The sequence below is a fragment of the Chrysochloris asiatica genome, unplaced genomic scaffold (genome assembly GCF_000296735.1).
Source record: "Chrysochloris asiatica unplaced genomic scaffold, ChrAsi1.0 scaffold00039, whole genome shotgun sequence".
Lineage (NCBI taxonomy): Eukaryota > Metazoa > Chordata > Mammalia > Afrosoricida > Chrysochloridae > Chrysochloris > Chrysochloris asiatica.
The window spans coordinates 18696564-18721895 of NW_006408557.1; the positions used below are offsets into that span (position 1 = coordinate 18696564).

General features: G+C 44.7%; 2 protein-coding genes across 2 annotated transcripts in view; one reads left to right on the forward strand and one right to left on the reverse strand.

Annotated features, from left to right (window-relative positions):
- Nucleotides 1-8117: 8117 nt before the first annotated feature.
- Nucleotides 8118-25214, reverse strand: LOC102820873 (formin-like protein 14-like). Its single transcript, XM_006860769.1, has 2 exons — nucleotides 25027-25214; nucleotides 8118-8505 (listed from the first exon to the last, which is right to left on the reverse strand). Exons 1-2 carry the CDS (start codon nucleotides 25212-25214, stop codon nucleotides 8118-8120), a joined length of 576 nt encoding a protein of 191 aa, XP_006860831.1.
- COMMD7 (COMM domain containing 7) overlaps nucleotides 25213-25332 on the forward strand; it is a 32512-nt gene continuing 32392 nt past the window's right edge. Inside the window, exon 1 of the mRNA XM_006860694.1 lies at nucleotides 25213-25296. Within this exon, the coding sequence (XP_006860756.1) occupies nucleotides 25213-25296 (84 nt within the window). The remainder of the gene's footprint in view (nucleotides 25297-25332) is intronic.

The following is a 25332-nucleotide window of genomic DNA, read 5'->3' on the forward strand; positions in this document are numbered from 1 at the left end:
CCAGCCTCCTAAGGCTTAGAAATTTGGTGGAATCTAAAGGATAAGATTGAAAGATAATTCCCGCCTCCCCTACTTAAAATTCCATAGCCTGTAGGAGGGAAATCCAGATTCCTGAATCCTCCCCTTGAAGTACTCAAGTTTTTCTTAGCTGTGTTCACTGCCCAAGATCCCATAGACAGGAGGAGTTGAGATGATATGATTATTACATACCTCACAAGCCTGAGACCAAGTCCCACTCTTATATGGTTCAGAGATGAGGAAACTGAAGCTCAAAGGAAGTGGATTCCTTACCCAGTTTCAGTTACTACTAGGAGATGGAAAATTAGCTCTATCTAACTCAGGAAACAAAAACAGGGCAATCTTAAAACAATGTGATTACCTGTGGCTATAAGTCATTGGAGGGATACCTTGTCCAGGTGATAGAAGTGAGGGAAAGTAGGGGAGAGAGTTGGCATCCAAGCATAGGTACAAAGCAAGTGACTAGAAATAGGCCACCTACCCACCATGCAGGGGGTTAAACACAAGGTCCCAGTTTAATGCCTTTGTCTGATAAGGGCCCTTTTCATTAAATTCCAGAAAAGGTCCGATTTATAAAAAAGCAGGAAAAGCTCTCAATCTTGTCCTCAAACCTCAGTTTTATGTTCTGTAGAATGGAGTCACTCCACGGAATTCACAGGGTGGTTGTTGTCAAGGATCCCAAAGTAGATTAAATCTGCAGCCATAAAGATTAGACTATCTGGTCACCCACACCTGCTGTCTTATAAAAGGGAAACCAACATTCAATCTCAATGACTCAGTAAAAGCTGACAGTCTGGTAGATTTTATCAGAGTCCCAAAAAGAAATCTGGCCCAACTAGGAGAGGGAGAATGAATTGTGAGTGCAAAATGTTGGCTGTCCACAAATGTTCTTTTAGAGTGGTTTATGGTAGCAAAATGTCAAGACACTGAGGTTGGTCAATAAAATAATTTATGTCTACTAGAAAAAAGGTATATTATCATATCCTAAAGAGTCCTAAGCAGCTCTGGTAGCACAGTGGTTACCAATCGGGCTGTGAGCCGCAAGGTCAGCAGTTTGAAACTACCAGCGGTTCTGCAGGAGAAAGATGAGGCGGTCAGCTCCCGTAAAGATTTACAGCCTTGGAAACCCTGCGTAGGATCATTATGAGTCGGAACCGACTCCACGGCACTTAACAACAACAACAAAGAGTCCTGGTGTTGGGCTGTGGGTTAATGCACTGGACTTCAAGATTGTTTAAACCACAACATTGGTGGTTCAGGCTCACCAGCTGCTCCTCAGAAACCCTATACAGGGTCACTGTGGGTCAGAATGACTTGAAGGCATTTATCAACAATCAAATCCTAGAGAATTAATGTGGGAGAATAAAGGGGGGGCCAAGGATCTAATTTGAAAGAACTGGAGAAATAGGACTAGGGGACAAGGGTCCACATACACAAAATGAAAGGTCAGGCAGCTTAGTGGGTTATGGGTTGGGCTGCTATCTGTGGGGTCATCAGTTAAGTCCACCAGGAGCTTACAGCCTCAGAAACCCTATATGGGGCACACACCACCACAAAAAATGTTCCCTCTACCACTGGTTTGAGGTTGAGGGATGGATCAGTCAGTGAATTGTTACAATAGTAATAACAGTAAGATAAACACTAGACTTTGAACCAAGACCTAGCCTTGGGATAAAGATGATGCTTTCTGTTCCCCAAGACTTAAAGCTTCCTTGGAAAGCCTACACAGGTCATTGTGAGTCCATGGCACTTAACCACAAACCTCCTAATGAAGGGTGTAGGGATGGATCCTGCTGTCAGAATGAGTGGGCCAATAGGACCTGACTGTCATGCCCACCTTTCTGCACATCTGCCCCTTCCTACAAACTAAGCCAAAGGGGTTAAGGGAAGAAAGGAAGTAAATTCTGGAAAGCTACCTGGGACCTCTGGTCCTCGTGGCAGGTTGGACCCTAGCACCACTGCCCAATCCATCTAAATGCCAACAATTAAGATACTGTTGTTTTAAGAACCATCTAGAATGTCACATGTCCAATTGTACTATGAGGGAGCCACCTAGTCTAAAGTTCTTGGCATGTCATACATGTTAGAAAGGTTCCGGAAGCCTTATCTATCCTAAATAGCAAAAGAAACAAAATCAGAAGGTGACTGGCTTAATTAAAATAGGATGCACAATACAGAAAATGAAGTTAACTATTATAACATATGGAGCCCTGGTGTGGCACTGTGGGTTAATGTGCCAGACTGCAAAGCTGTTTGAACTGCAAGTGGTTCAAGCTCACCAGCTGCTCCTTAGAAAGGGAGCAGCTAGGGGCTAATAAACAAGACAGCAATGTAGGTTTGAACCACAAGGTTTGTGGTTCAAGATCACCAGCTGCTACTCAGAAACCCTAATACAGGGGTTCTCTGTGTATGGAACTGACTGGAAGGGTGGTATAAAAGATTAACATATTTGGCTGCTAACTGAAAAGTTGATGGTTGGAAGTTTAAGATGGCCTGACCATCTACCTCCAACAATCAGCTGTTATAAACACTGTAGAATAGAGTTCTACTAGGCCACACAGTGTTGTCAGCAACTGGTTACTGGCTCTATACATGAGCTTGTTTTGGTCTGCTTTCTATGTGTTGTGCCACCTCTTTTAATCACCGTAACTTACAATGTTTATACCTGCCTGAGTAAGCTTGCCCACTTTACTCAGTTTTGTGTTTTTTTTACAGTTCTTGAGCATTCCAGATTTCTATTCACTTTTGGTTCCCTCCTTTGAACCCTAGATTTCTCTTCCTACGGAATCTAGATCTGCAATGAAAAATTTAAACATGTGTTTCCAGGTAAGACTTTCAGCTTCTATCCATCCTAAACAGAATGTAATTCCTAGGGCATTACTTTGTTTTAAAAACAAGCCTTTGGTATCACAAACCACTGAATTGTCATGAGCAGACCTACAGATGAAGCAACCACATCCTCTGGCACATCTTTGCCTATCCTGTCTCCAGTCAGTTCAAGGCAGGTGGAAGCAGAGGGCCTTGCAACTCACATTCCACTGCTAGCTTTGTGACCTTGGATTATGGTGAGTTTTATTTAAAATTGAGCTGTGACTCTGCATTGTGCTTGTAACTCAACATGTTATCACCCTATTACAGATGAGGGCACTAAGGCTCTGAAGAGATGTGCAAAGAATTCATTTGTGTCTCCATTTCAGTTCTGTTTTTTGGTCAGTGTAAGCCTTCCTTACCTAAGTCTTGGGGTCAGGGTGTTGAGCGAAGGGGCAGAGTGTGGCATATAGCAGACATTCAATCTTAACCACATCTTTCCACGGAAGAAGGGCCTGTAGCTGGTTCAATGGCCCCTATCCAGTGAATACCCCTTGCCCATATGACAGCAAAAAGGCCTTTAACCTTCTAAACCGGAAGAGTCCTGGGTCAGGCACTGTGTCCTCCTGGGAATGAACATCAAGGCCAGTCAGCTAAGGATGCCAACAGAGGGCAGAGCATGGTTAGGGAAAGCTAGAAGATATAACAATATCACTTACACTTGACATCCTTTGAAGATTTTGCCTACACCTATGTGCATTGACAGAGAATTTTCCAATGTCCTGATCTATTTTGCATGCTGTTCCTGTACTACATAATCTAGGACAGTCCAGAAAATCCCTGTCAATAGCACTTACCTTAGTTAACACTCCATTTCTCTGTGGCCCAGCTAAACTGTTTGGTTTTCTTCCAAACTGTTTGGTCTCTGTGTCTCTTGGGTTCTAGCACTGCCAATACATGGTACCTTGTTTTGCTACTTCAGACAAGTCAAAGAGAACAGGGCCTGCCACTGTGGTGGCCGTTGGGGACATAGAGCAACTTATCTCTCAACTGACTTTAAAAGTCAGCCTGGAGACTGTAATCATTGCAATGAAAAAATGAGTGTAAAACTGATGTTCCCTTAAGTAAACTATCACTCAAGTCATAATAAAAACTTTGAAATGTCAGCCTCTCCTGGAATTGCCTAACCATGCACCAGATTTACAGATGCTGTGCCTTTAGCTCAGGCCCTTGGTTTGTATAAATGGTTTCAGGTGGGATGGTGCCTCAGATACACAATTTCTTTTGTGAATGAGCAATTGTATGATTTGCTAAACAATTATGGAGTCCTGGTGTCGGCTAGTATGTCAGTCTGCAAAGTTGTATGAACTGCAAGATCGATGGTTCAAGCTCACCAGCTACTCCTTGGAAACCCTATACTGGATCGCTATGGGTTGGAACTGACTGTAGGGCACGTAAAACAATTCTAGCAACCCTGCTTATCACTGTTTAGTGCCATGGCTTTGGTTCCAACTCAGCAACCCTATATAGAGTTTCTGAGGCTTTAAATCTTTCCAGGAACAGGAAGGCCCTTTTTCTCATGGAGTGGCTGGCAGGCTCAAACTAAGATGACCCTGCTAGGTGGGTGTTATTTATACCTACTTCCCAGATGGTAACAAAATTCTCAAGAAAATAACATTGCAGTACAGCAATCCTACCTGTTAACTCCCTCTGCATTTAGCACCCAAGTTTCCACCTTTCCACCCAAATGTGCTTAAGACCTACTTATTTTGTAAACAGTCACTGAAAACTCTGGAGCACAGATCTACTCTGGTACATGTTGAGTCTGAACTGTCAGGGCCAACTGGTTGTTTGGTTCTTTAACTTGTCAATTACATCAAAACACTTGTACTGAGTTTTTCTTCCCTTGGAGAAAGAAACTTGCCCAAGCACAAGACAATATTGCCCAAAGAAAGCCTAAGTGAAAAGTGTTCCACAAAGCACTAACTACCTAGGTGGTGAAGAATTAACTAGATGTCTTGTATCCCAGTTCCTTATCAGTAAAATGGGCCCAATGAGAACAGCCACAAGGGGGGAAATGTCTGCCTACTCTTTCCTTTCCTTTGATGGGCTGCAAATGAATAAGGAATCAAACACTTCCCCAGCCCTAGTCTGCTAAGAAAATGAAAAATCCTACAGAAGTTTGAATAAAAATCACTCACCAGAAATAGTGCCTGGGTTCAGGCCTGTTCGCATGGAGAACTAGGGTGGTCTCACTCACAGTATAGAATACAGGAACTTCAGATTTAGCAAGGATCATCTCAGGGAAAACTGAAAAAGGGCCAGCTGGCAAGCAGACAGGTCTTATTCAAAGAAACCCACAGGTAAGTTGTGCCTAAAACTGTCGTTCCCCAAACCTCCATTGGAAATAGGTCCCTGAGGTCCCTGGTGACAAGCTTCTCTAGGCTACAGACCCCATGTAGCTTCAGAAATGATATGGGATGCAACTTCTCCCAACCCCTACCTTGCTCCCTCTCCCTTAGTTTCCTGCTGTTCCCAGGTACTCCCCCCACTCCAGAAAGGCTTTGCACAGTGTGCAGAATATACCAATGGCTCAACAGGTAGCTGGGAGTCCTGGTGTGGCACTGTAGGTTCATGCACTGGACTATAAAGCCAGTTTGAACCACAAGGTAGGTAGTTCAAGCTCACAAGCTGCTCCTCGGAAACCCCATATAGGGTCCCTATGGGTCAGAACCTACTTGAAGGCATATAACTAGAGGTAGCCAGTTCCAATCCTGGTCCTCTATCCAGCTCTCTCCACCCCAATTTGGAAAGGTAATGAATCTGACTTAAAAGTGCAATTACACCTTCATGGTAGACCCCAAGCTGTGGGGAGGTGGGGGAGGAATGCAGTAAGGGGGAGAGACCTCGTGGTCCTAAACCACCAACAAAATTATGGTTCCTTTCAAAAGAGAACAAAGGCATTTCTTACTATCAACTTCATTACGTTGTAATTACAACCCTGTATAGGTTTCCAAGGATCAGCTGGTGAGTTTGAACTGCCAACCTTGTGATTCAGTGCTTTATCCCACAGGGCCACACCAGGATTCATTATGGAGGGCAATTAATTCATAAATGTTCTCAAATCTGAGTGGCTGGCAGTGTTATCTCAATCTTCAAATTTCCCTAATGGTCATCCTAAAAAGAGTTATTGGCTTATCAATACAGAAATCAACCTTCACCATGTGTGAATGCTAGGCACTGCCTCTTAATCCTTACCCAACGAGCGAGGGGCTATGACATCCAGAAAGAATGAAAGGAAAAAGTTATGATGCATAAAATAGGTTTCATCCTTGTACCATCTGAGATTAATAGGATTTCATATTTCACAGATGTAATGATTTCATGCAAAATGAAAGGACTTGCTGGTATAGGATTTAATCATGCTTCCCCCTAAGGATGGCAGCCCATATGCTAGATCAAAATGGTTAGTATTCATTGAGGGCCTCCTGTGTACTAGCCCTATAAAATGGGTACCATCATCTCAACTGGAAGACATCTGCATCTGAGGTTTCCATGAGCAGGGAGCAAGAAGGCACTGCAGTGGGCTTGTGCTGGCTGAGGAGTAGAGAGGCAGGTCAGCTTCCTTAGCCCCAAAGTGTGGAACACAGCAGGAAGTTGCTGTCTCCAAAAACAAAAAAACAATCGCCAATGAGTTTGCAAACCCCCCCCCCCCCCAGCAACCAATCCTCAGGAGTTGATTCAAAGTTCATACACCGTCATTGAAACGAAAACCAAACCCACTGCCCTCCGTGTGAATTAGAACTCAGAGACCTTGCAGGGTAGACTAGGCTACAAATCTCTATAGAATCAGACTGCATCTCTCTGAGATTTACTGGAGAAAGGTAGATACAAATCAGTGAGGTTTTTCGGTTAGTCGTCTCACTTTAACCACTGCGCTACCAGAACTGCTCACAGACCTTAATTCATATGCCTCTCAGCCTTGATGTAGGGAAGGGGAGTAGCGAAGGCGTCCAGGGAGTCTGTCTCCCAGCACTAAGAAGGCAAAGCAGGCTTGAAGCACAGACCTCTTAGGCTGGCCCTGAACTCCTGAAGCTCGTAGCTCTTCCCTGCCACAGGTATGTGGTTCCAGAAAGAAAGTTTTAAGCCCAGCGGTAGATGTCCCGCTAACATGCTGTTTTCCTCTACTTTACACTTGTTTCTCCTCTGTAAGAAGGGCTCACCAGCTCACTACCCTGTCCAAACACCGGCACAGAATCATGTTTTCAGGTTTTAGCGGGTCGTGCTATTAGTTTCGAAGCTTCAGTTCACTTTTGAGAAGGGCTAGCCTCATCCCGGAAGAGAGGTAGAATGGAAGGAAGGTGAGGCCCCCAAGGCAGGAGGCATGTCTCCAGCAGGGAAGCGACACCCCCCCACCCCCGCCCCAGGCCAGGTGTGCAAGGGCAGGACAACCGCTTCCCGAGAGTGTGTGCAGGGAACCCCCCGCACCTTGGTCCTTCCAGTCTCTGGCAGGGACCCTCTGGAACCCGCCACTCTGGTTCAAGCCTTCCCTTTCCACAAGCGCACTCCCCTGACCACCTGCTCGCTCGCACTCACAGTTACTAGTTGGATTTCTAACCCTGAGAGAAGGAAAAGGTCCCTCATCTGTACTCCTGAATCCAAGTCAATTGAGATGTACAACCACCTTCCCTATAACCCCACTTCCCAATAGTCTCCCCCTAAAATAGAAGCCACGTAAGGGCAACCGCCTCACAGAACATCCCTGCCCCCCCCCAAAAAAAAAGGAAATTAAATCCCTTTTATCTACACCTATGTCCAGCCCTGGAAGGCCTCCCCATCCTCATCCCTAAGGTCGAACCTCACTCCTCCTAGGGGTCTTAATACAGCAGGCGTGTTTCCTCCACTCGAGTCCCCAAAAAACATACGTCCCTCCCAGTTTTGTCTTTCGTGTCTGCTTGCCCTTAAGTCTCCGTAAGGAAGTTCAGGTCCCTTCCCTGCAGCCTCCTGTTTAACAATCGGTTGAAGACCCCGCTCCTGCGATGTCCTGGAGTGTGTTTGTGGCTCTTCCTTGCAAACCCTGGAGACCTCCTCTGTCCCTCACCGCCTCTCTCCCGCCCATCCTTGGAATCCACAGGCCGGCGAGCCTACCCGGGACGCTCACCTGCTGAGAGCCTGGCTCGCGCGCGGCTCCACGGTGGAGCCGCGGGTCCGGGCAGGCTGACTGGAGGACCGCAGGCAGCGGCGCAGGGAGCTCACCTCACGAATCTCCGGCGCCGATCGCGGAACTACGTTTACTTGGGCCGCTTAACTCTTGCGCTGCCGGCCGGGCGCGCCTGCCCGCTCGCCCGCGCGTCAGTGGGCTGGTGCCGTCCGTCGGGGGGCGCTCCGGGCGTCCACGCGGGCTGCGGCGGCCGGGCCAAGAGCACCGCGGCGGCGAGGAAACCACCGCGCAGAACAGGGCAGAGGGAGTGGGTGTGGAGGGGGCGGTACTGATTCCCCTTGTAACCCCGGCCCGGCCCTCGCCCCGCCCCCGCCCGGGGGCGCCCCCGCCGCAGCCACTCAGCGCTCGGCCGCCGGCGAGGGGGGAGCGGTGGAGGGGACGAGGGAAATTTGAAATCACTCGGGGAGCCTCCCCCTCCGCCCCTCCTCCACCGGAGCTGCCTCCAGACCCCTGGGGGCCTGGGAGGACCTCGCTAACTGGAATAAACTTCTCTTCCAGGCACTCCTAGACGTTCCCCTAGGCCAGACTTTACTCCAGTGGACCCTTGTCCCTGTCCCTCCACCACCTCCACGTACTCAGGCTGGTCTGGGTGCGTCGACCCCGACTCCCTGGAGTCACGCAGCAGCAGAGTCTCCCCTTTTACCCCTCCCCACACACACCCCAATCGCAGTGTCAGCTAGGGAGGTGCCCTGCCAGTCACCCTGCTCTGGACCCACTGGCTAACTCTCCCTCTCTTCCTCCCACTACCCTGGCCTTTGTTAGCCATCTTAAGGGGAAGGGAGGGAAGGGAAGGGAAGAAGGAGGAAGGCAGTCAGTCCCTAACTGCCTGGATTCCGAGTCCAGCTGAGGAAGAAGCTCCATTTTGGAAACAGGTCTCAGTTGCTTAGGCTCCTTCATGAGTATGGATGAGTGCGAAATAGCTTCCACGTGTTTATCTCATATTGTATTTCTTTGTTAATTTACATGCTTATGGTTTCCTATCCAGTAGTAGACTGGAAGGACATGGTGCTCAATAATTATGTGTTGAGTGACAGAACCATTGAATGATTGCCTATAGGACCTGGCCATGCCTACCTTTTCATCTCCTACCCTCTCCCTTTCTTATTTCACTCTCACCATCTGAACACACCAAGCACATTGCCACCTCAGGGCCTTTGCATACACACACACCACTTCTTCTTTGACCTGATTTCTGCATACAACTTCTTGCTCAATTTTTTCTCAAAAGGTTTTCTGAAGAGGCTTTTCTCTAACACCCCCATCTGAATAGTCTCCCCTGTCCATCACTGGGGCTCCCTTCAGTGCTCCTTTAGCTCTGTCTAGATGATAGGCTAACATGCACCCCTCCCCCATCACACCTCCTCTCCAGACATAGAATTCTCAGTGGAGCTACCCAATGGAGTGGTGTTTGTTTGATAAGTGCCATTGAGTTGCTTCCAACTCATAGTGACCCTATATAGGATTTCCAAGGAGCTGCTGGTGGGTTTGAACAACTGACATTGAACAGCACCACACCAGGACTCCACCCAAAAGACATGTTGTTAAGTGCCATGGAGTGAGTTCTGACTCCAAGGGACCCTGTATAGGGTTTCCAAGGAGTGGCTGGTGAGTTTGAACCACCCACCTTATGGTTCAAACCATCCTTGTGGTCCCGCACTTTATCCCACAGCACCACACCAAGACTCCAGACCCAATAGAATAGAAGGAGCACTTGTCATTAGGCTGTGAGGTTTGAATCTTGCCTTCACCTTTTGGTGAAGCTGATAAATCACTGAAAGCCTCATTTTTCTCTGCCATAGAGAAAGAATAATGAAAACATTGATGGTGGCTTGAGCAAAGCTCCAGCCCCTAAAGAATTATTTTTATGAAAGAGTTTGCTTTTTGTTGTTGTTATTTTAAAAATCAGTAGATAAGAGAATGCCATTCCTTGATCTTAGGAAATATACACTGAAGTTTTTAGGGGAGAAATGACAAAATGTCACCAATTTATCTCAAATGATTAAAAAAAAAACAAGAGGGAGGTTGTAAAGCAAATGGGGTCAAGTGTAAATAGTGAGTCTAGTTAAAAAAATTCCAAAGGTTCCTGTAACAGTCTTGTAACACTTTCAGAGATTTAATTAAAAGTTACAAATGTTGAATTGGAAAATGTTGTGTTGTACGTACTTTATAACATTAAAAATATAGAATAAGTTACCTTCCAAAAATTTAATGTTAAAAAAGAAAAGATACATATGTATCCTAGAAGCCCTCAAGCTGATAAACTTATGGTCTTCCACTGATCATTATTATATTAGTATTTGATTATACCATTCTTTTCAGCTCTTAAAGCAGCTACAGGTTTTTAATAGCATATGTAAAGTGCTTAACACAGTAAGTACCTGAAGCATAATGGATGCTTAATATAGGATAGGTATTTTTATGGGCAAGTGACTTCATCTCTGTGTGCCTCAATTTTCTCATCTGTAAGATGGAGCTAAAAATAGTACTTACTTCATAGTGTTATAATGAGATTTATATGAGTTAATTAACATAAAGCATTTTCAGCAATGCCTGCCACATGAAAAACACCATAAAGTGCTTGTTAAATTTCTTAATGTCCTGTTATTAATAACTAACACATGCTGGCATTTTTTCCTGGCTGCCCCAGATCTTGGCAAATGTAAAGATGAACTCTCTCCCAAGCTCTTCACCTTCAGCTAGCCCAGTCCTTTTGTCCCACCCCCTTCAGTCAGCTCCCAGCTGCTAAGCAAGTCCACTTCACCTCTAAGTCCATCACTAGGGTCCAGCTTGAAGAGCCCCATTTTATAAAGCTCAGAGAGGTAAGGAGGTCTGTCAAAGAAGCAGTTAATCAATGGCAGAGTGGAGACTAGGTTCCCAGCAACCTCCCACTCTCAGTGGTCCCTCACTCCAAGTGCCCTATGCTAAGGAGGTTGAGCCTCAGTCTTCTCCCCCATCTAATTGGAATAATAATAATAGTAATGCCTACTTCCCAGAGTGATTGTGGGGATTCGCTGAGCCCATGTTTGTGAAAGAACCCCATTGTAAAGTACTCAGTCTTAATTGTAGTGTCATTAGAGGCCACGTTCATTTGCAAAGTGGGTTTCTCACTATTCATTTTCAACTGGAACACCCAGGCTTTTTTCTGCCCCAGTTAACCCATGGAAGGAATTCTTTTCTCTTTTCTTAAACTAAAAAATGGACCATTGATACGTTTACTTTAAATGTACCTGGTTAGACAAGTACTCAGAGTCTGGTCAGGTCTTATTCATTAGTTATTATTCAATAATAACCAATAATGCTAATAGCTATCCAGAGCCTATATATGCATGACACGGGGCTCAGCGTTTTTTGTGATTTATATATTGAGTCCTCCTCGCAGCAGTCTAGGGAAGTGGGATGGACCATTTCTACATTTTACTGAAGGGGAAACTGAGGTGACAGAGGCAGAGTAATTGTCCAAGGTCAAACTGCCAGGAAATGTGGCAGGAGGTAAGACTAAATACCAATCCATGGTCTTGACTACTTTGTTACTGTAAAATGCTTAGCAAAGTATCTGTTAAGTGTTCATTAAATGCTTGTTATGGAGAGTGGTGGTAGTTATGTGCCACCGAGTGGGTTCCAACTCATAACAACCCTGTATAGGGTTTCCTAAGCTGTAAATCTTTCCCGGAGCAGAAAGCTTTTTCTTTCTTCCTCAGAACAACTGGTAGATTCAAGTTGCTGACCTTAAGGTTAGCAGCCCAGATGGTAACCCATGAAGCATAACATGTATATAGATTCATAATGCTTAAAAGAAGAGAGTCCTGCCCAGAAGGAATCATGACAGATCTGGTCTAAGAGGATTCATTCCCTCAGGACCCAGAATAAATCAACAATAGCAATGAATATTACTACATATATAATGTAAGGATTTTCTAAATGGTTTCTCATGTAATCTTCATAATAAACTTCTGAGGCAGGTGCTAATTAATATCCCCTCTTTTCAGACTATGTTGTGGGTTAATGCGCCAGACTGCAAAGCGGTTTGAACTTCAAGGTCGGCGGTTCAAGCTCACCAGCTGCTCCTTGGAATCCCTATACAGGGTCCCTAGAGGTCAGAACCAACTCAAAGGCACTTAACAACAACTTTTCAGACTAAGTGTTAAAGAACCTGAGTGACCTTTCTAAGGTCATATAGGTGTCAGACACTAAGTCACAAGTACATCTTCACCATCAATAAAGAAATCAGCATTTGGACAAGCCTCCATAGTTTAAAACAAAAGTTTCCAACACAGGGGGCAAGGATGGAAGCCAGGAAGAAGCACAGTGAGTAGGCTGGTACAGGAACCTAGTGAAGGAAGGACAATAGTTTGCACCAGGGTGGTGGTAGCAGAAAGCAGTGACAACCAGATTTTGGAGATGATTTGAAGACTGTCAGATTGGCTGATGAATCTGATGGGGGCAAGGGAGAGGACTCATGGATGACACCAAGGTGTTTATACCATCTGCCTCATTTGACATTAGATGAAGCAGGTACCCAGAGAGGGGAAAATACTTATGCAGAGTCACTCAGCAGGTTAACTGGAGAATGTGACCAGAACGCCAAGCTGCTGACTTTCTTCCCTCTATCATCTCACCCTTTCAGAGTCAAGTCCGAGCTTCTAAAAGTAAAATAAAAAAGCAAGACCCATGACACTTGACGGTTTGTCTGAGGATGGAGGTTAGAGGATTCGAATGAAGGCTTTAAAGGAACAAATATTTATTGAGTAGGGACTGTGCTGGGAGGGTAGATGGAGTCCCTATACTCAAGAAGCCCAAAGCACAAATACTTGTGTCCCAGGAAATAATAAGTTATGTTGATTGGACCTCATAGAAAGATGGAACTCATCTGGCAAAGAAGAGATGAACTTCTTTAGGCATCTGAGAGGTGGAAAATTTTGAGGGGAAACTTTTTATTGTGAACTGGGAGAAGGTTTACAGAGCAGATTATCAGTTTTATACCCAATAAAGCGCACACTTTGTTTCATTTCAATAATTGCAATCCCTTCCATGTAACAATCTTTATCCTACATCTTCCCTAAGGTTTTTATTTCCATTTCACCCTTCTTCCCACCCCTTGGAACCTTGTCCCCAGGTAAATGGTGCCCTTTGATTTTGAATGGTTAGCATACCTCACTAGTATTGTTGTCCGCCCCCCCCCCCATTCCTATCTACTATCATTGTTGTTGTTAACTGCCATGGGGTCAGTTTCAACTTCATAGCAACCCTGTATAGGATTTCCAAGAAGTAGCTGATTGGCTTGAACTGCCAACCTTGTGGTTAGCAGTCCAGGCTTATCCTACAGAGCTACATCAGAATTCCTATTCACTGCTTGGTTGAAAATTGGGCCAGCAGGGTGAGTTCTGTTCTAGACCTGAAGGGTGGCTGAGAGACATAATTTCCGTGTCTTCTAGTCTATAATTTTGAGTTTTGTTCTACATTGCCTCCCACTCTATCCAGGACCTTTTAATGTGATCCCTGTCAGAGCAATTGCTAATGGTAGCTGGACACCATCTGATTCTTCTGGCTTCAGAGTCATGGAGATTGATGGTCATGTGTTCCATCTGTCCATTGGACTAATTGATTCCAAGCATTTTCAGGTTTCATCACTTGTCTTTCCTCTGCACATAGAGATACCAGTAGTTGCACCTTAGATGGCCACTAATGAGCTTTTAAGATCCCAGACACTACTCACCGAAGTAGACTGTAGAATATTGTTTCTGTGGACTACGCTATACCAATTGACCATGGTGTCCCCCAAGACTGTGGTCCTGAGACCACAGGGAGGTGGGCAATTTTGCTTTTATTATTTTTTTTTAATTGTACAAATGAAGAATGCAAAATTATCAGACGTTGTATTATACATATGCTGTTGCTGTTGTTAAGAGCCATCGAGTCAATTCCAACTCATAGCAACCCTGTGTAGGATTTCCAAGGAGTGGCTGGTGGTTTTGAGCCGCCGACCTTGCAGTTCAAACCTACCTTACAGTCTAATGCATTATCCTACAGCACCATACCAGGACTACCACTATACATATATATCATATATGTTGTTGTTGTTAAGTGCCATCGAATCGGTTCCGACCCATAGCGACCCTGAACAGGGTTTCCGAGGCTGTAAATCTTTACAGGAGCAGAAAGCCTCCTCTTTCTCCCGCGGAGCAGCTGGTACTTTCAAACTGCTGACCTTGCGATTTGCAGCCCGCTACGCTACCAGAGCTCCATATCATATATATTTACCCATAAAATAAGAAAAAGAATATGTATGTGTGTGTAGTTGTTCTTGTTATTTAGTGTCATCGAGTCCATTCTGACTCGAGCAGCCCTGTATAGTGTTTCCAAGGAGCAGCTGGTAAGTTTGAACTGCCAACTTTGCGGTTCAAACCAACCTTGAAGTCCAGTTATTATCCTATGGCGCCACACTAAGACTCATGTATGCATGTGTGTTTTTAAAAACTGTAAAGCTCCAGAATAGGAGCTATGGTGGAAAAATTTAAACACCAGTTGTCTCTGGGAGAGTGGGGACAGGGGTTGCCTACGGAGGGCCATAAAAGGACTTTCTGAAACGATGGTGATGTTCTATATCTTAATGTTATTGTTGTTGTTAAGTGCCATGGAGTCGGTACCAACCCATAGCAACCTTATGCACAGCAGAACGAAACACTGCCCGATCCTGGGCCAACCTCACTACTGTTGCCACACTTGAGTCCATTGATGCAGCCACTTGGCCAATCTCCTTGGGGATCTTCCTTTTTCTCTAACTAGAAGCGTCGTCTTGTCTAGAGGGGTCTGGTGAAAAGAGATGGGGATAAGATTCTTATGATTCTTAGTGAGTGATTGCTATCATGACTAATTGTGACTGTCACAACTGTAAAGGTAGAAGTTTTGTGACAAAAGAGGGGAGTGGTTAATCTTACAATCAAGAAACAGAAGACCCTAAGACCATCAAGAGAGAAGAGCACCAGTGGAATGTGGGACCCTATCCAGAGAAGCAGTGACACCAGAGATGGAGGCAATGATGAAGAAAGACATGGAGAGAGAGAGCTACTGAGGACTCTAGACTCATGGAAAGAGAAAGACTAAGTGCTGGCGGCCAGAAGGCAGGCTTGCATGATGTGCCCTTTGGTGGTTTAAATGAATATATATTTCTGAGTATTTTTGTGTACATCCTCCCCCCAAAAAAAACAACACACAAACAGAAGGAATAGAAGTTGAATAATGATGCACAGAAGAGATTGTAATCATTGCAATGAAACAATGGTGTAATATTGATGTTCTCCCAAGTAAACTATCACTCAATGCACAATAAAAGCTTAAAAAAACAAAAATAGATGATGGCTGATGGAGTGAGGCATGCCATTTGTTTGAAAGCCCAGTTTGGATAAAGAAATCAGTTCAAACCTGGACCCCAAGTCAAAACCCACACAGTCAAATTGCAGACTTTGATCTTCAATGGGGCCACTTCAAGGACCACTCTAAGGGTACTTTTTTAGGATGGTGGACAGTAAGGTTGTGTTTCTTTAATTGGGTCTTAGACTTTTGTCATATTAGTAATGCCAACAACAATAAATAATTTGAGCATTCATTTGTTTGGAGTATGGAGACATGGAAAAGTGTCATCTATAAATACAAAAATTATTTCAGAATGAAGCAAAAGGCTTACCTGTCCTCTCTTAGCTACCACTGTGCCAGACACTGGGGAAAATGCTTTCCTCCCATTAAACCATGTCATTAGCCTGCCCACTGAAAATCCTCCTGCAACTCCCCAATGCAACTCCCTACTGCTTAAGGCCAATATGACCTGACTTCTTCACCACATCCCTTCTTCCTTTCCAGCTCTATGCTTCAGCCTCTTGGGCCTCCCCTCAGTTCTTAGTGTGGGTCATTTTTTTCCTGTCTTGGCAAGTGCTGTTCCCATTACCCAGAACACATTTCCCTCCACCCCTTAGACTGTTTAACAACTGTGCCCCCTCAGGTCACTGTTTGATCATCACTTTCTCAGGGAAGCTGACAAGTTCCTAGCAGTTCAAGATGGTAATATTTGATCTTATAAAGATTTACAGTCTTGGAAACCCTATATAGGGTCCCTATAGGGTAGAAATCAACTTGATGGCAGTAGGTTTGTTTGTTGGGCTTTGGGGACCTAATCAACTCTTTCCTTATATAAGCACTGAACTGCTAGCCATTAGGTCAACAGTTCAAACCCACCAGCTGCTCCACAGGAGTGAAAGAAGGCTTTCTGCTCCCATAAAGATTTACAGCTTCAGAAACCCTATCTGTTGTTAAGTGCCATTGAATCGGTTCTGACTCATAGTGACTCTGTACAGGGTTTCCAAAGAGAGGCTGGTGGGTTTGAACCACCAACCTTGAGGTTAGCAATCCAGTGCTTATCCTATAGCACCATACCAGGACTCCTGGAAACCCTATACAGAGTCACTAAGAATCAGAACCTACTCAAAGTCAGTGGGTTCTGGCTTTTGGTTTGCTTATATTAAGCTGGCCTGACGCATAGTATCAGTTGCTATCATATCAGGTCAGTTCTGACTCATGGAGTAGAACTGTGCTCCATGTGACTTTCAATGACTGATTAATCCCCAAGTAGATTGCCAGACCTTTTTCAGAGTTGCCTCTGGGTGGATTTGAACTGCCAACCTTAGTAGCGAAAAGCCCTTTGTACCAGCCAGGGGGAGCTGGTGTGGCACTGTGGGTTAATGTGCTAGACTGCAAGGTCCATTTGAACCTCAAGGTTAACTGTTCAAGCTCACCATCTGCTCCTCAGAAACAATATACAGGGTCCCTATGGGTCTGAGTCCTGGTGTGGCACTGTGGGTTAATGTGCTGGACTGCAAAAAAGGTTTGAACCACAAGGTCAGCGGTTTAAACTCACCAGTCACTCCTTGGAAATCCCATAGGGTCGCTATGGGTTGGAACTGACTCAATGGCATTTAATAACAACAACAACCCAGGGACTTCCTGTGCATAGTAGGTATTGCCTGCCTGAAGGAATTTTCAGATAATGAAAATGGTGGGAAAGAAAAAGTTCTCAGGGTAGTTCATCCAAGGTTCCACCTTACTTAGAGGTCTCCGGCACCCAGCAGTGATTTGCATTGCAGGCCAGGTATTCACTTTATAATTGTCCTTTAGAGGAAAACAAAGCAACGATGATGATCCAGGCCTCATTTTCTCAGGCTAAGTGATTCCAACTATGAATTTGAAATAAAAGGTGTAAGCATGATTATCCCCACCCTCCAATTAGAAACAACCAACAACAAGTAAATTTGGAGAGGGGACAGTTTAAATATTCATTGGGGTTTAAGCTCAATGATCTTTTAAAAGGTTTAAATTTTACCCCAAGGATTGGTTAGGAAAAATCTTGGGATGTGGAGGGAGTTTTGTGAGCAAGCCAGCAAGACAGCCTCTGCAAAATCAGTGGCTTGGAATTGTCCAATAACAGAGGATAATTTGCATACAGTTTGGCATGTGTAAGGATAAATAGAAGTGGAATTGACTTCTCTCTCTCTTGGTTTCCAATAGACCCAGAGTTCATGTGAAGGCTAATCAATCGCCTCCCCACAGCCTGATGAGTTGACAAGTTTGCATTCTAATTGGTCCTGGTGTACTTTTTCTTTGTTCATTAATCCACTCATCCTTCTATTTTAAGTGTCTCTTATTTCCTTTCTCCATAATCTTCTGTTGAATAAAGCAAGTTCCTAATAAAAGTTTCCCCTGGAAAATGGTTAGCTTCCCAACTTTGGAATCTTTGTCAGGCTCACTGTTCTGTCCCAGCACCCAACAAAGTGCTTTGTTTTCAACAAAGAGATGTTACATGAATGGACAAGTGCACCGACATAACCCACTTCAAAATCCTTCTTGGGCAATTTGACAACTCCTGATTGGCACTGAAGGATAGTGCAATAGACCCTAAGGTCAGTTTGCACAGCATGGTTTGGCAGTTCAAACCCACCAGCTGCTCCTTGGAAACCCTATAGGGTGTCTGTGGGTCAGAATCAACTAGACAGCACTTACCAACAACAACTCAAGCAAAATGTTGACAAATTCACCCAGAAATTCTGTACTAAAAATTCATTTTGCAAATATACAGATTTGCATAGATATCTGTACTCTGTAGGTCAGTTTCATCTGGCATTGCTTGTAACAGTGAAATTATGTGGAAATCCTGTGTCCATCAATAATTGTTGTTAAGTGCTGTGGAATCAGTTCTGATTCATAGTGACCTGACCCTGTCTGTATAGGGTTTCCAAGGAGCAGCTGGTGGATTTGAACCACTAACCTTGTGGTTAGCAGTCAAGTGTTTCACCAGAAACCTGATTAAACCAGACCGGTATAATTTTTAATCATTAAATGTTCTTCAGCTATTAAAAAAAGAAAGAAAGAATTAAGAAGACTACAAATGCTAGTCTGAAGAGAGCTTCAAAGCATGTTGCTAAGTACAAAAGTCAGATACTGAATATTACAATATATAGATATGTCTGTGGTTGGGAAAACAAAACCAAATCATGGGGAAGTCTAATAGACCTTCCAAGAGTGACTCTGAGAGCAGATTTGGGAAGTTCCAATCTTAGTACTAAGGAGCTCTGGTAGCGTAGTGGTTACGAATCGGGCTGCGAACCTTAAGGTCAGCAGTTCGAAACTACCAGCTGCACCGCGGGAGAAAGATGAGGCTTTCTACTCCCGTAAAGATTTACACCCTCGGAAACGCTATACAGGGTCGCTATGGGTCGGAACCTACTCGATGGCACATAACAACAACAACAATCTTAGTACTATTCCTAACCAGCTTGTGATCTAGGGTAACATCTCTCCTCTCTGAACCCCATCTGGCTTTTCACAAACCCAGGGACCAGAGTTACTACTCCAGGTGGGGTTAAAGGGAGAGAATGTATGTAAATATCCTGCATCCTTCCCAGAGTAAACACTCAAAGATACATCAGTTAAGCTAGTTCCCTGTGATTGGGATGTGAGGGAAGGGAACAAAGGTCATTACCTTTTTTTTTTTTTTTACCCTTTTGTATTTATTCTGGAAATAATTCCAAATTTACAGAAGAGTTGCAAGAACATTACAAAGAATACCTTTATACTCTTCACCCAGATTCACCGATTGTTAACATTTGCCTTAGTTTGTGCACTTTCTCTGTCTCCCTCTCTCTCTGTCTGTCTCTCTGGCCTCTTTGTTTCCCCTGAACCAATGTATTCCCCTTTGCCCTTAAATACTCCAGTATGTTTCCTAAGAACAGAAACATTTTCTTATATAATTACACACAGTATGATTATCAAACTCAGTTAATTGAACAATTGCTACATTATGACCTAATTTCTAGTTCATGTTCAAATTTCATCGAGCATTCCTATAATGTCTTTTGTAGCAGTTGCTTACTCCCAGGCAGGATGCAATCCAGAATGACAACATTTAGTTGTCTTCTCTTTTTCCATGTCTTTTAATCTGGAACTATTCCTCAGCCTTACTTTGTCTTTGTCTTTCCATACGTAGGCTTTAAAAACAAAACCAAAATCCTAGGTCAAATTTTGCTTGTTGTTGTTGTTAGGTACAGGAGATAATATTGAAGATTATTACAATGCTGAGGATAAAAGTAAATGGAAATATGAAAATGTCCAGAGTTTTGTTTCGTTTTCCATGATTTTCTTATAAAAAGGACCTGGAAATTTTCTCCTCTGTTAAAATGCCCTTGGGCAGCATAAGAGGGCTTATGATGGAAAGTGTTCTGTATTCTGACTACATCAAAGTCAATATCCTGGTTGTGATATTGTATCCCAATTTTATTAAGATGTTATTAGCATTGATGGAAACTGGAGAAATGATAGGATTATTATCTCTTACAACTGCATATAAATCTACGATTCTATCAAAATAAAGTATTTCTTTTTTGTGCTTAAAACTTTTTCTAGCATGAAATTGCAGGGGACTTGACCCCTGAGTGAAATTCCCAGCAGGAATCTTCAGTGTCTGAGACACAGCTTCTTAAAGAACTTCTTTCACTTGCATGGGGAGCTCCATTACCCTCCCCTGGGACATTTTAAAGTGAATGAAGGGAGTACGGTCTCTTATTAAAGTTAAAATAGAAGCTGTTGGGGGCCAGACCATCTCTAGAAAGGGAGGCCTACTCCAGACCTGCATTTCCTGCTACAAAATTATGGTATTAACCCCATTCACCACACTTGTCCTTCCTTTAATAGGAGCTTGTGAAGGAGAGCATCAGAAAGATGTTTTGACCTAATGTTTTTGATCTTTGCAAAATTCTTAACAAAACTGAAGAAAGTAAAAATAAAGACCAAAATAGGCAACCCTGTTGATTGATGATGGGTATTATTATGGTCAGAATATTTATGCAATGTTTTTACAATAATGTTACGCAGCTCTTATCACTGAAGCCTAGAATGGTGGTGTTGTTTGAGATTTTGAGGCTTATTTTATTTCAGGGAGATGCATTATAAAGTGCGCCCATTTCTAGGCAGCCATGATGTCTTTCCCCACCATGAGATTTTGTCCATCCTAGTACTACTATTTGTCTCATGACCTTGTGGGTTACACTTTGAGCTACTAACTGCAAATTCAGCAGTTCAAGTCCCCCAGGCACTCTGTGGGAGAAAGATGAGGCTTTCTATTCTTGTGAAGATTTACAGAAATCCCATCCAGGGTTGATATGAGTCAGAACCGACTCAGCAGCACACAGCCAGCCAGCCAGTGCTATGTGTGTTGGAGGAAGTACAACCAGAATGCTCCTTAGAAGCCAGGATGGCAAGACTTCTCATACTTTGGACATATTATCAGGAAGGAACAGTCCCTGGAGAAGAACATTATGCTTGGTAAAGTGGAGGGTCAGCAAAAAGGAGGAAGGCCCTTCCCCCCCCCCCCCACACACACACTCAAACATATTGTGAGAATGGTGCACGACTGGGCAGTGTTTTGTTCTGTTGTTCAATAAGGTAACTATAAGTCAAAAACGACTCAACAGCCCCTCACAAGTGCTAGTTGAAGGAACCCTGGTAGCGTAGTTGGATAAGAATTGTGTTACAAACCAAAAGTTTCGTGCTTCAAACCCAGAGGGAGAAAGATGAGGCTGTCTGCTCAGCCTTGGAAACCCTACAGCAGGTCTTTTGTATCCTATTGGGTCAGGATCCCTGTGAGTTCAAATAGACTTGATGACAGTAGATTTTGTTTTATTTTTGTTTTTTCTCTCGCCGTTTGTTCCTGGGGACCAGGCAGTGTTTGTTCCCTTGTGTATGAGGTTGCAGTGAGTGTCATTAAAATGTAGATCCAGAAGCAGCCTGCCTGGGGCGGGCTGAGATGCTACTTTTCCAACAACCTCCCAGGTGATGCCAAGGCAGCTGATCCAGGGACCACACTGGGAGTACTGTTTTTGTTAGTTGCCATGAAGTCGATTCTAATTCATGGCGAGTCCAAAACCCCAACCAAATCCACTGCCAACAACAGATTGTCACATCTTCTTCCTTTGGAGTAGGTGGTGAGTTCCAGTCGCCAACCTTTGGGTCAGCAGCCCAATGCTGAACCCACTGTGCCACCATGACTCCTTCCTGGTGAATACAAAACAAATTTAAAAGTTGTTAAGTGCCATCGAGTTGGTTCAAACTTATAGCGATCCTATATAGGGTTTCCAAGGAGCAACTGGTGAGTTTGAACCACCAATCCTGCAGGTCAAACCAACCTTGTAGCCCAATGCTTATCCTACAGTGCCACACCAGGATTCCAAATGAAAAGTTGTTGTTGTTGTTGTTAAGTGCCCAAGAGCCTTCAAGTTGTTTCTGACTCATGGTGATCCTGTGTAGGGTTTCTGAGGAGCAGCTGGTGGATTTGAAAAGTAGGAGGGACTGAAAAGCTTGTTTAAAAGGAAGAGCCCTGAACATGTAAAATAAAACCCTTCACAGAAACCCCAATGACCAATTAGTTATGTGGAAGACTGGAAAACAAGACAGTCTTTGTGGTGGTGTAGGATAAGCACTGGACTACTAACCACAAGGTCAGCAGCTCAAACTCACAAGCCACTCCACAGAAGAAAAAGGAGGCTTTCTGCTTCCATAACTTAATGGCAGTAGGTGTGTGGGTATGTGAGTTTCCAGTGAATTTCCTCCCTTTTTCTCTACTTTTGTCATATGGGCTAATTCAGATCCACAAATATTTATTGAGTGCCACAGTGCCAGTCACTGTGGGTGCAGAAATGAAGGAAACCCAGTAGTTTCCTCAAGGATGTTAAAAATTAGTTTAAAATAAATTTTGAAAATACATGTAAATGGACACATTTTATGGTGTGTAAATTATCTCAATACGTTCGTTTAAAATTTAAAGATAAATATACTCTTGTAGTACCCTGCCAGTGATCTTTTTAAAAAATGATTTGAAATGATTTAAAAATAAAAATTCCTAGACCACTCAAGTAGTCTGAGTTCAGTGTCTGCATTTTGAAAACCCCAAGGTTTGGTCTCTTATTTGTTCTCTTCCCAGCATCCTGGATTGGGACAAGTCCTCTGTATGTACTCCCAGAGCACCTTGTACCTCTCAGCATCACTTAATAATTATATATACTTGTTGTTGTAAAGTGCCTTTGAGTTGGTTCTGATTCACAGCAACACTGTAAAGGGTTTCTGAGGAGTAACTGGTGGGTTTGCAGTCCAGTGTTTATCCTACAGTGCCACACGTATTGTTGCTGTTGTTAAGTCCCATCCAGTCAATTCTGACTCATAGCGACCCTGTATGTTTGAACTGCTGGCCTTGAGGTTAAAACTGACCTTGAAGTCCAGTGCTTATCCTACAATGCCACATCAGAACTCCACTGTGCCACACTAAGACCCCAGTTTCATATATAACCCACACTTAGGAAATTTGTGTGTGCCTGCCCCCTAACTAAATTGACTTCTTTCAAGTCAGAGTCTGTATCTGGCTTTGTCCTGTGTGCCCAGTCCCTATCAGGTTGTGTGACCCACATTAGCCTAATGCCACTGAGTTGATTCCAAGTCATAGTGACCCTTTAGGACATAGTAGAACTGCTCCATAGGATTTCTGAGACTAAATCTTTACAGAAGACAACCTCATCTTTCTCCCTCAGAGCTGTTGCTGGTGGGTTTGAACCACCTACATTGTGGTTACCAGCCCAATGCTTAGCCCACTGAGCCACCAAGATTCCTGTGGCCCACAGCGTTGTATTTATTACGTGCCATTGGGTCAGTTCCGACTCATAGTGACCCTGAGTAGGGTTTCCAAGGAGCAGCTGGTAGGTTTGAACTGCTGACCTTGTGGTTCACAGTCCAGTGCCGATAGCACCATACCAAGAGTCCTTGGCCCACAGTGGTGGTGGTGTGCCTTGGAGTTGGTTGCAACTCACAGGGACCCTGCATAGGGTTTCTGACACTATAAATCTTTATGGGAGTAGAAAGCCTCATCTTTCACCCATGGAACAGCGGGTAGTTTCGAACTGTTAACCTTGAGGTTAGCAGCCTGATTCATAACCACTACACTACCAGAGCTCCTTGGCCACAGTTGTTACATACTGTGGAGTCGGTTCCAACTTACAGCAACCATGCACAAGGTTTCTGAGGCTGTAAATCTTTACGGGAGCAGAACGCCTCATCTTTGTCCGGCAGAACCGCTGGTAGTTTCCAACTGCTGACCTTGTGGTTGGCAGCCCAACTCATAACCGCCACACTACCAGAGCTCCTTTTGGCCCACAGTTGTTGTAGTTAAGTACCGTGGAGTTGGGTCCGACTCATATTGACCCTACACAGGGTTTCCAAGGCTGTAAACTCAATATTATCTGTTGGATAAACCATGAATGAAATAATGACAAACCACTGTGGGCTTGGCTTGTGGATAGAAGACATTTTGTTCCTATTCTTCCAGAAGGGATTTTTTGGGAAACGGTAGAGAAGGAAGCCTGGTGAGGAAGGCCAACCAACCCTCCCATGTCCTATCAGCCCTCTAGGTTTCTAGGCAATTCCCTGCCCTCTAAGGCTGGATTAGGATGTTACTGAAGCTCCTAGATTTGGGAGTCAGTAGTCCTAGGTTCCAGGGAGTTTGCCTCAGTTTCCTTCTCTATCCAACAGGGATCAGGGTGATGCTCACTTGAGGGGTTCCTGAGAAGATAAAATTGTGGGAATCACTGCTTTAGGGGCTTTCATGATTTCATTGTCCCAATAATCTCCCCACCTCCTTCCCAGACACTGTCATGGCCATGCATTTTTCTGAGTATCTTTTGTTGAGTCAGTGGCCCTTGGGAACTTGTGGATATTCCAACTTCATCCCAGGGCCATTTCTTCAGATTCTCTAGTGGTGGGACCCAGAATTCTGTGCTTAGGAAGCCCTCCAAGTGAAGATAACTTGACACCCAATGCTCTGTTCTGCTGTACTCTCGCTGAGGGTCATTCTGGCCTGTTTTGGTCACTTCCATATTATACCCAGTGCCTGACATCTAATCTAGTAGGTGCGCAGTGAGGATGTGCTGAATGCATACTAACAAGGAGCTCTGGTAGCCTAGTGGTTAAGAATCAGGCTGTGAACCTTAAGGTCAGCAGTTCGAAACTACCGGCTGTTCCGCGGGAGAAAGCTAAGGCTTTTGCTCCCGTAAAGATTTACAGCCTCGGAAACGCTGTACAGGGTTGTTATGAATCAGAACCAACTCCACGGCACATAACCACCACCGACCCTCTATTGAGGGCCACCTGTGTGCCCAGTTCTCTTCTAAGCCTTTTAGGAGGGTGAACACATGTAAGCAGGAGTCATTTTACAGAGGATGAAACTGAGGTGCAAAGAGGCCAAGGCTGTGCCCAGGGGTCACTCTGCAAGAGCCCAAGCAGAAAGTCTACATTTGGTGGCTCTGCTCCTCAAGGTCCTCCATTGGCTCAGAGGTGACGCGCGTGCGCGACTCCACGGGACTTCTCCGCAGCCGTGAGCCCGAGCGCGTGCGCGACTCCACCGCAGCCGAGAGCCCGCGCGCGTCCCCGGCCCCGCGAGGGCGCGCCCACCCGCCCCGGGCCTCCCAGGGAGGCCGCGGCGCTGTGGCGAAAGTGCGGCTGCGGAAGTGCGCTGAGGCGGCGGCGGCGGTGGCGGGGAAGGAGGAAGCTCGGGAAGGCGGCGGGGCCCGGAGGCCAGATCGGGCGCCATGGGCCGTTTGCACTGCACTCAAGACCCTGTGCCCGAGGCAGTGGGCGGCGACCTGCAGCAGCTGAACCAGCTGGACGCGCAGGTGGGTGGGCAGCCTTGCCGCGGGGGGTCGGGGGCG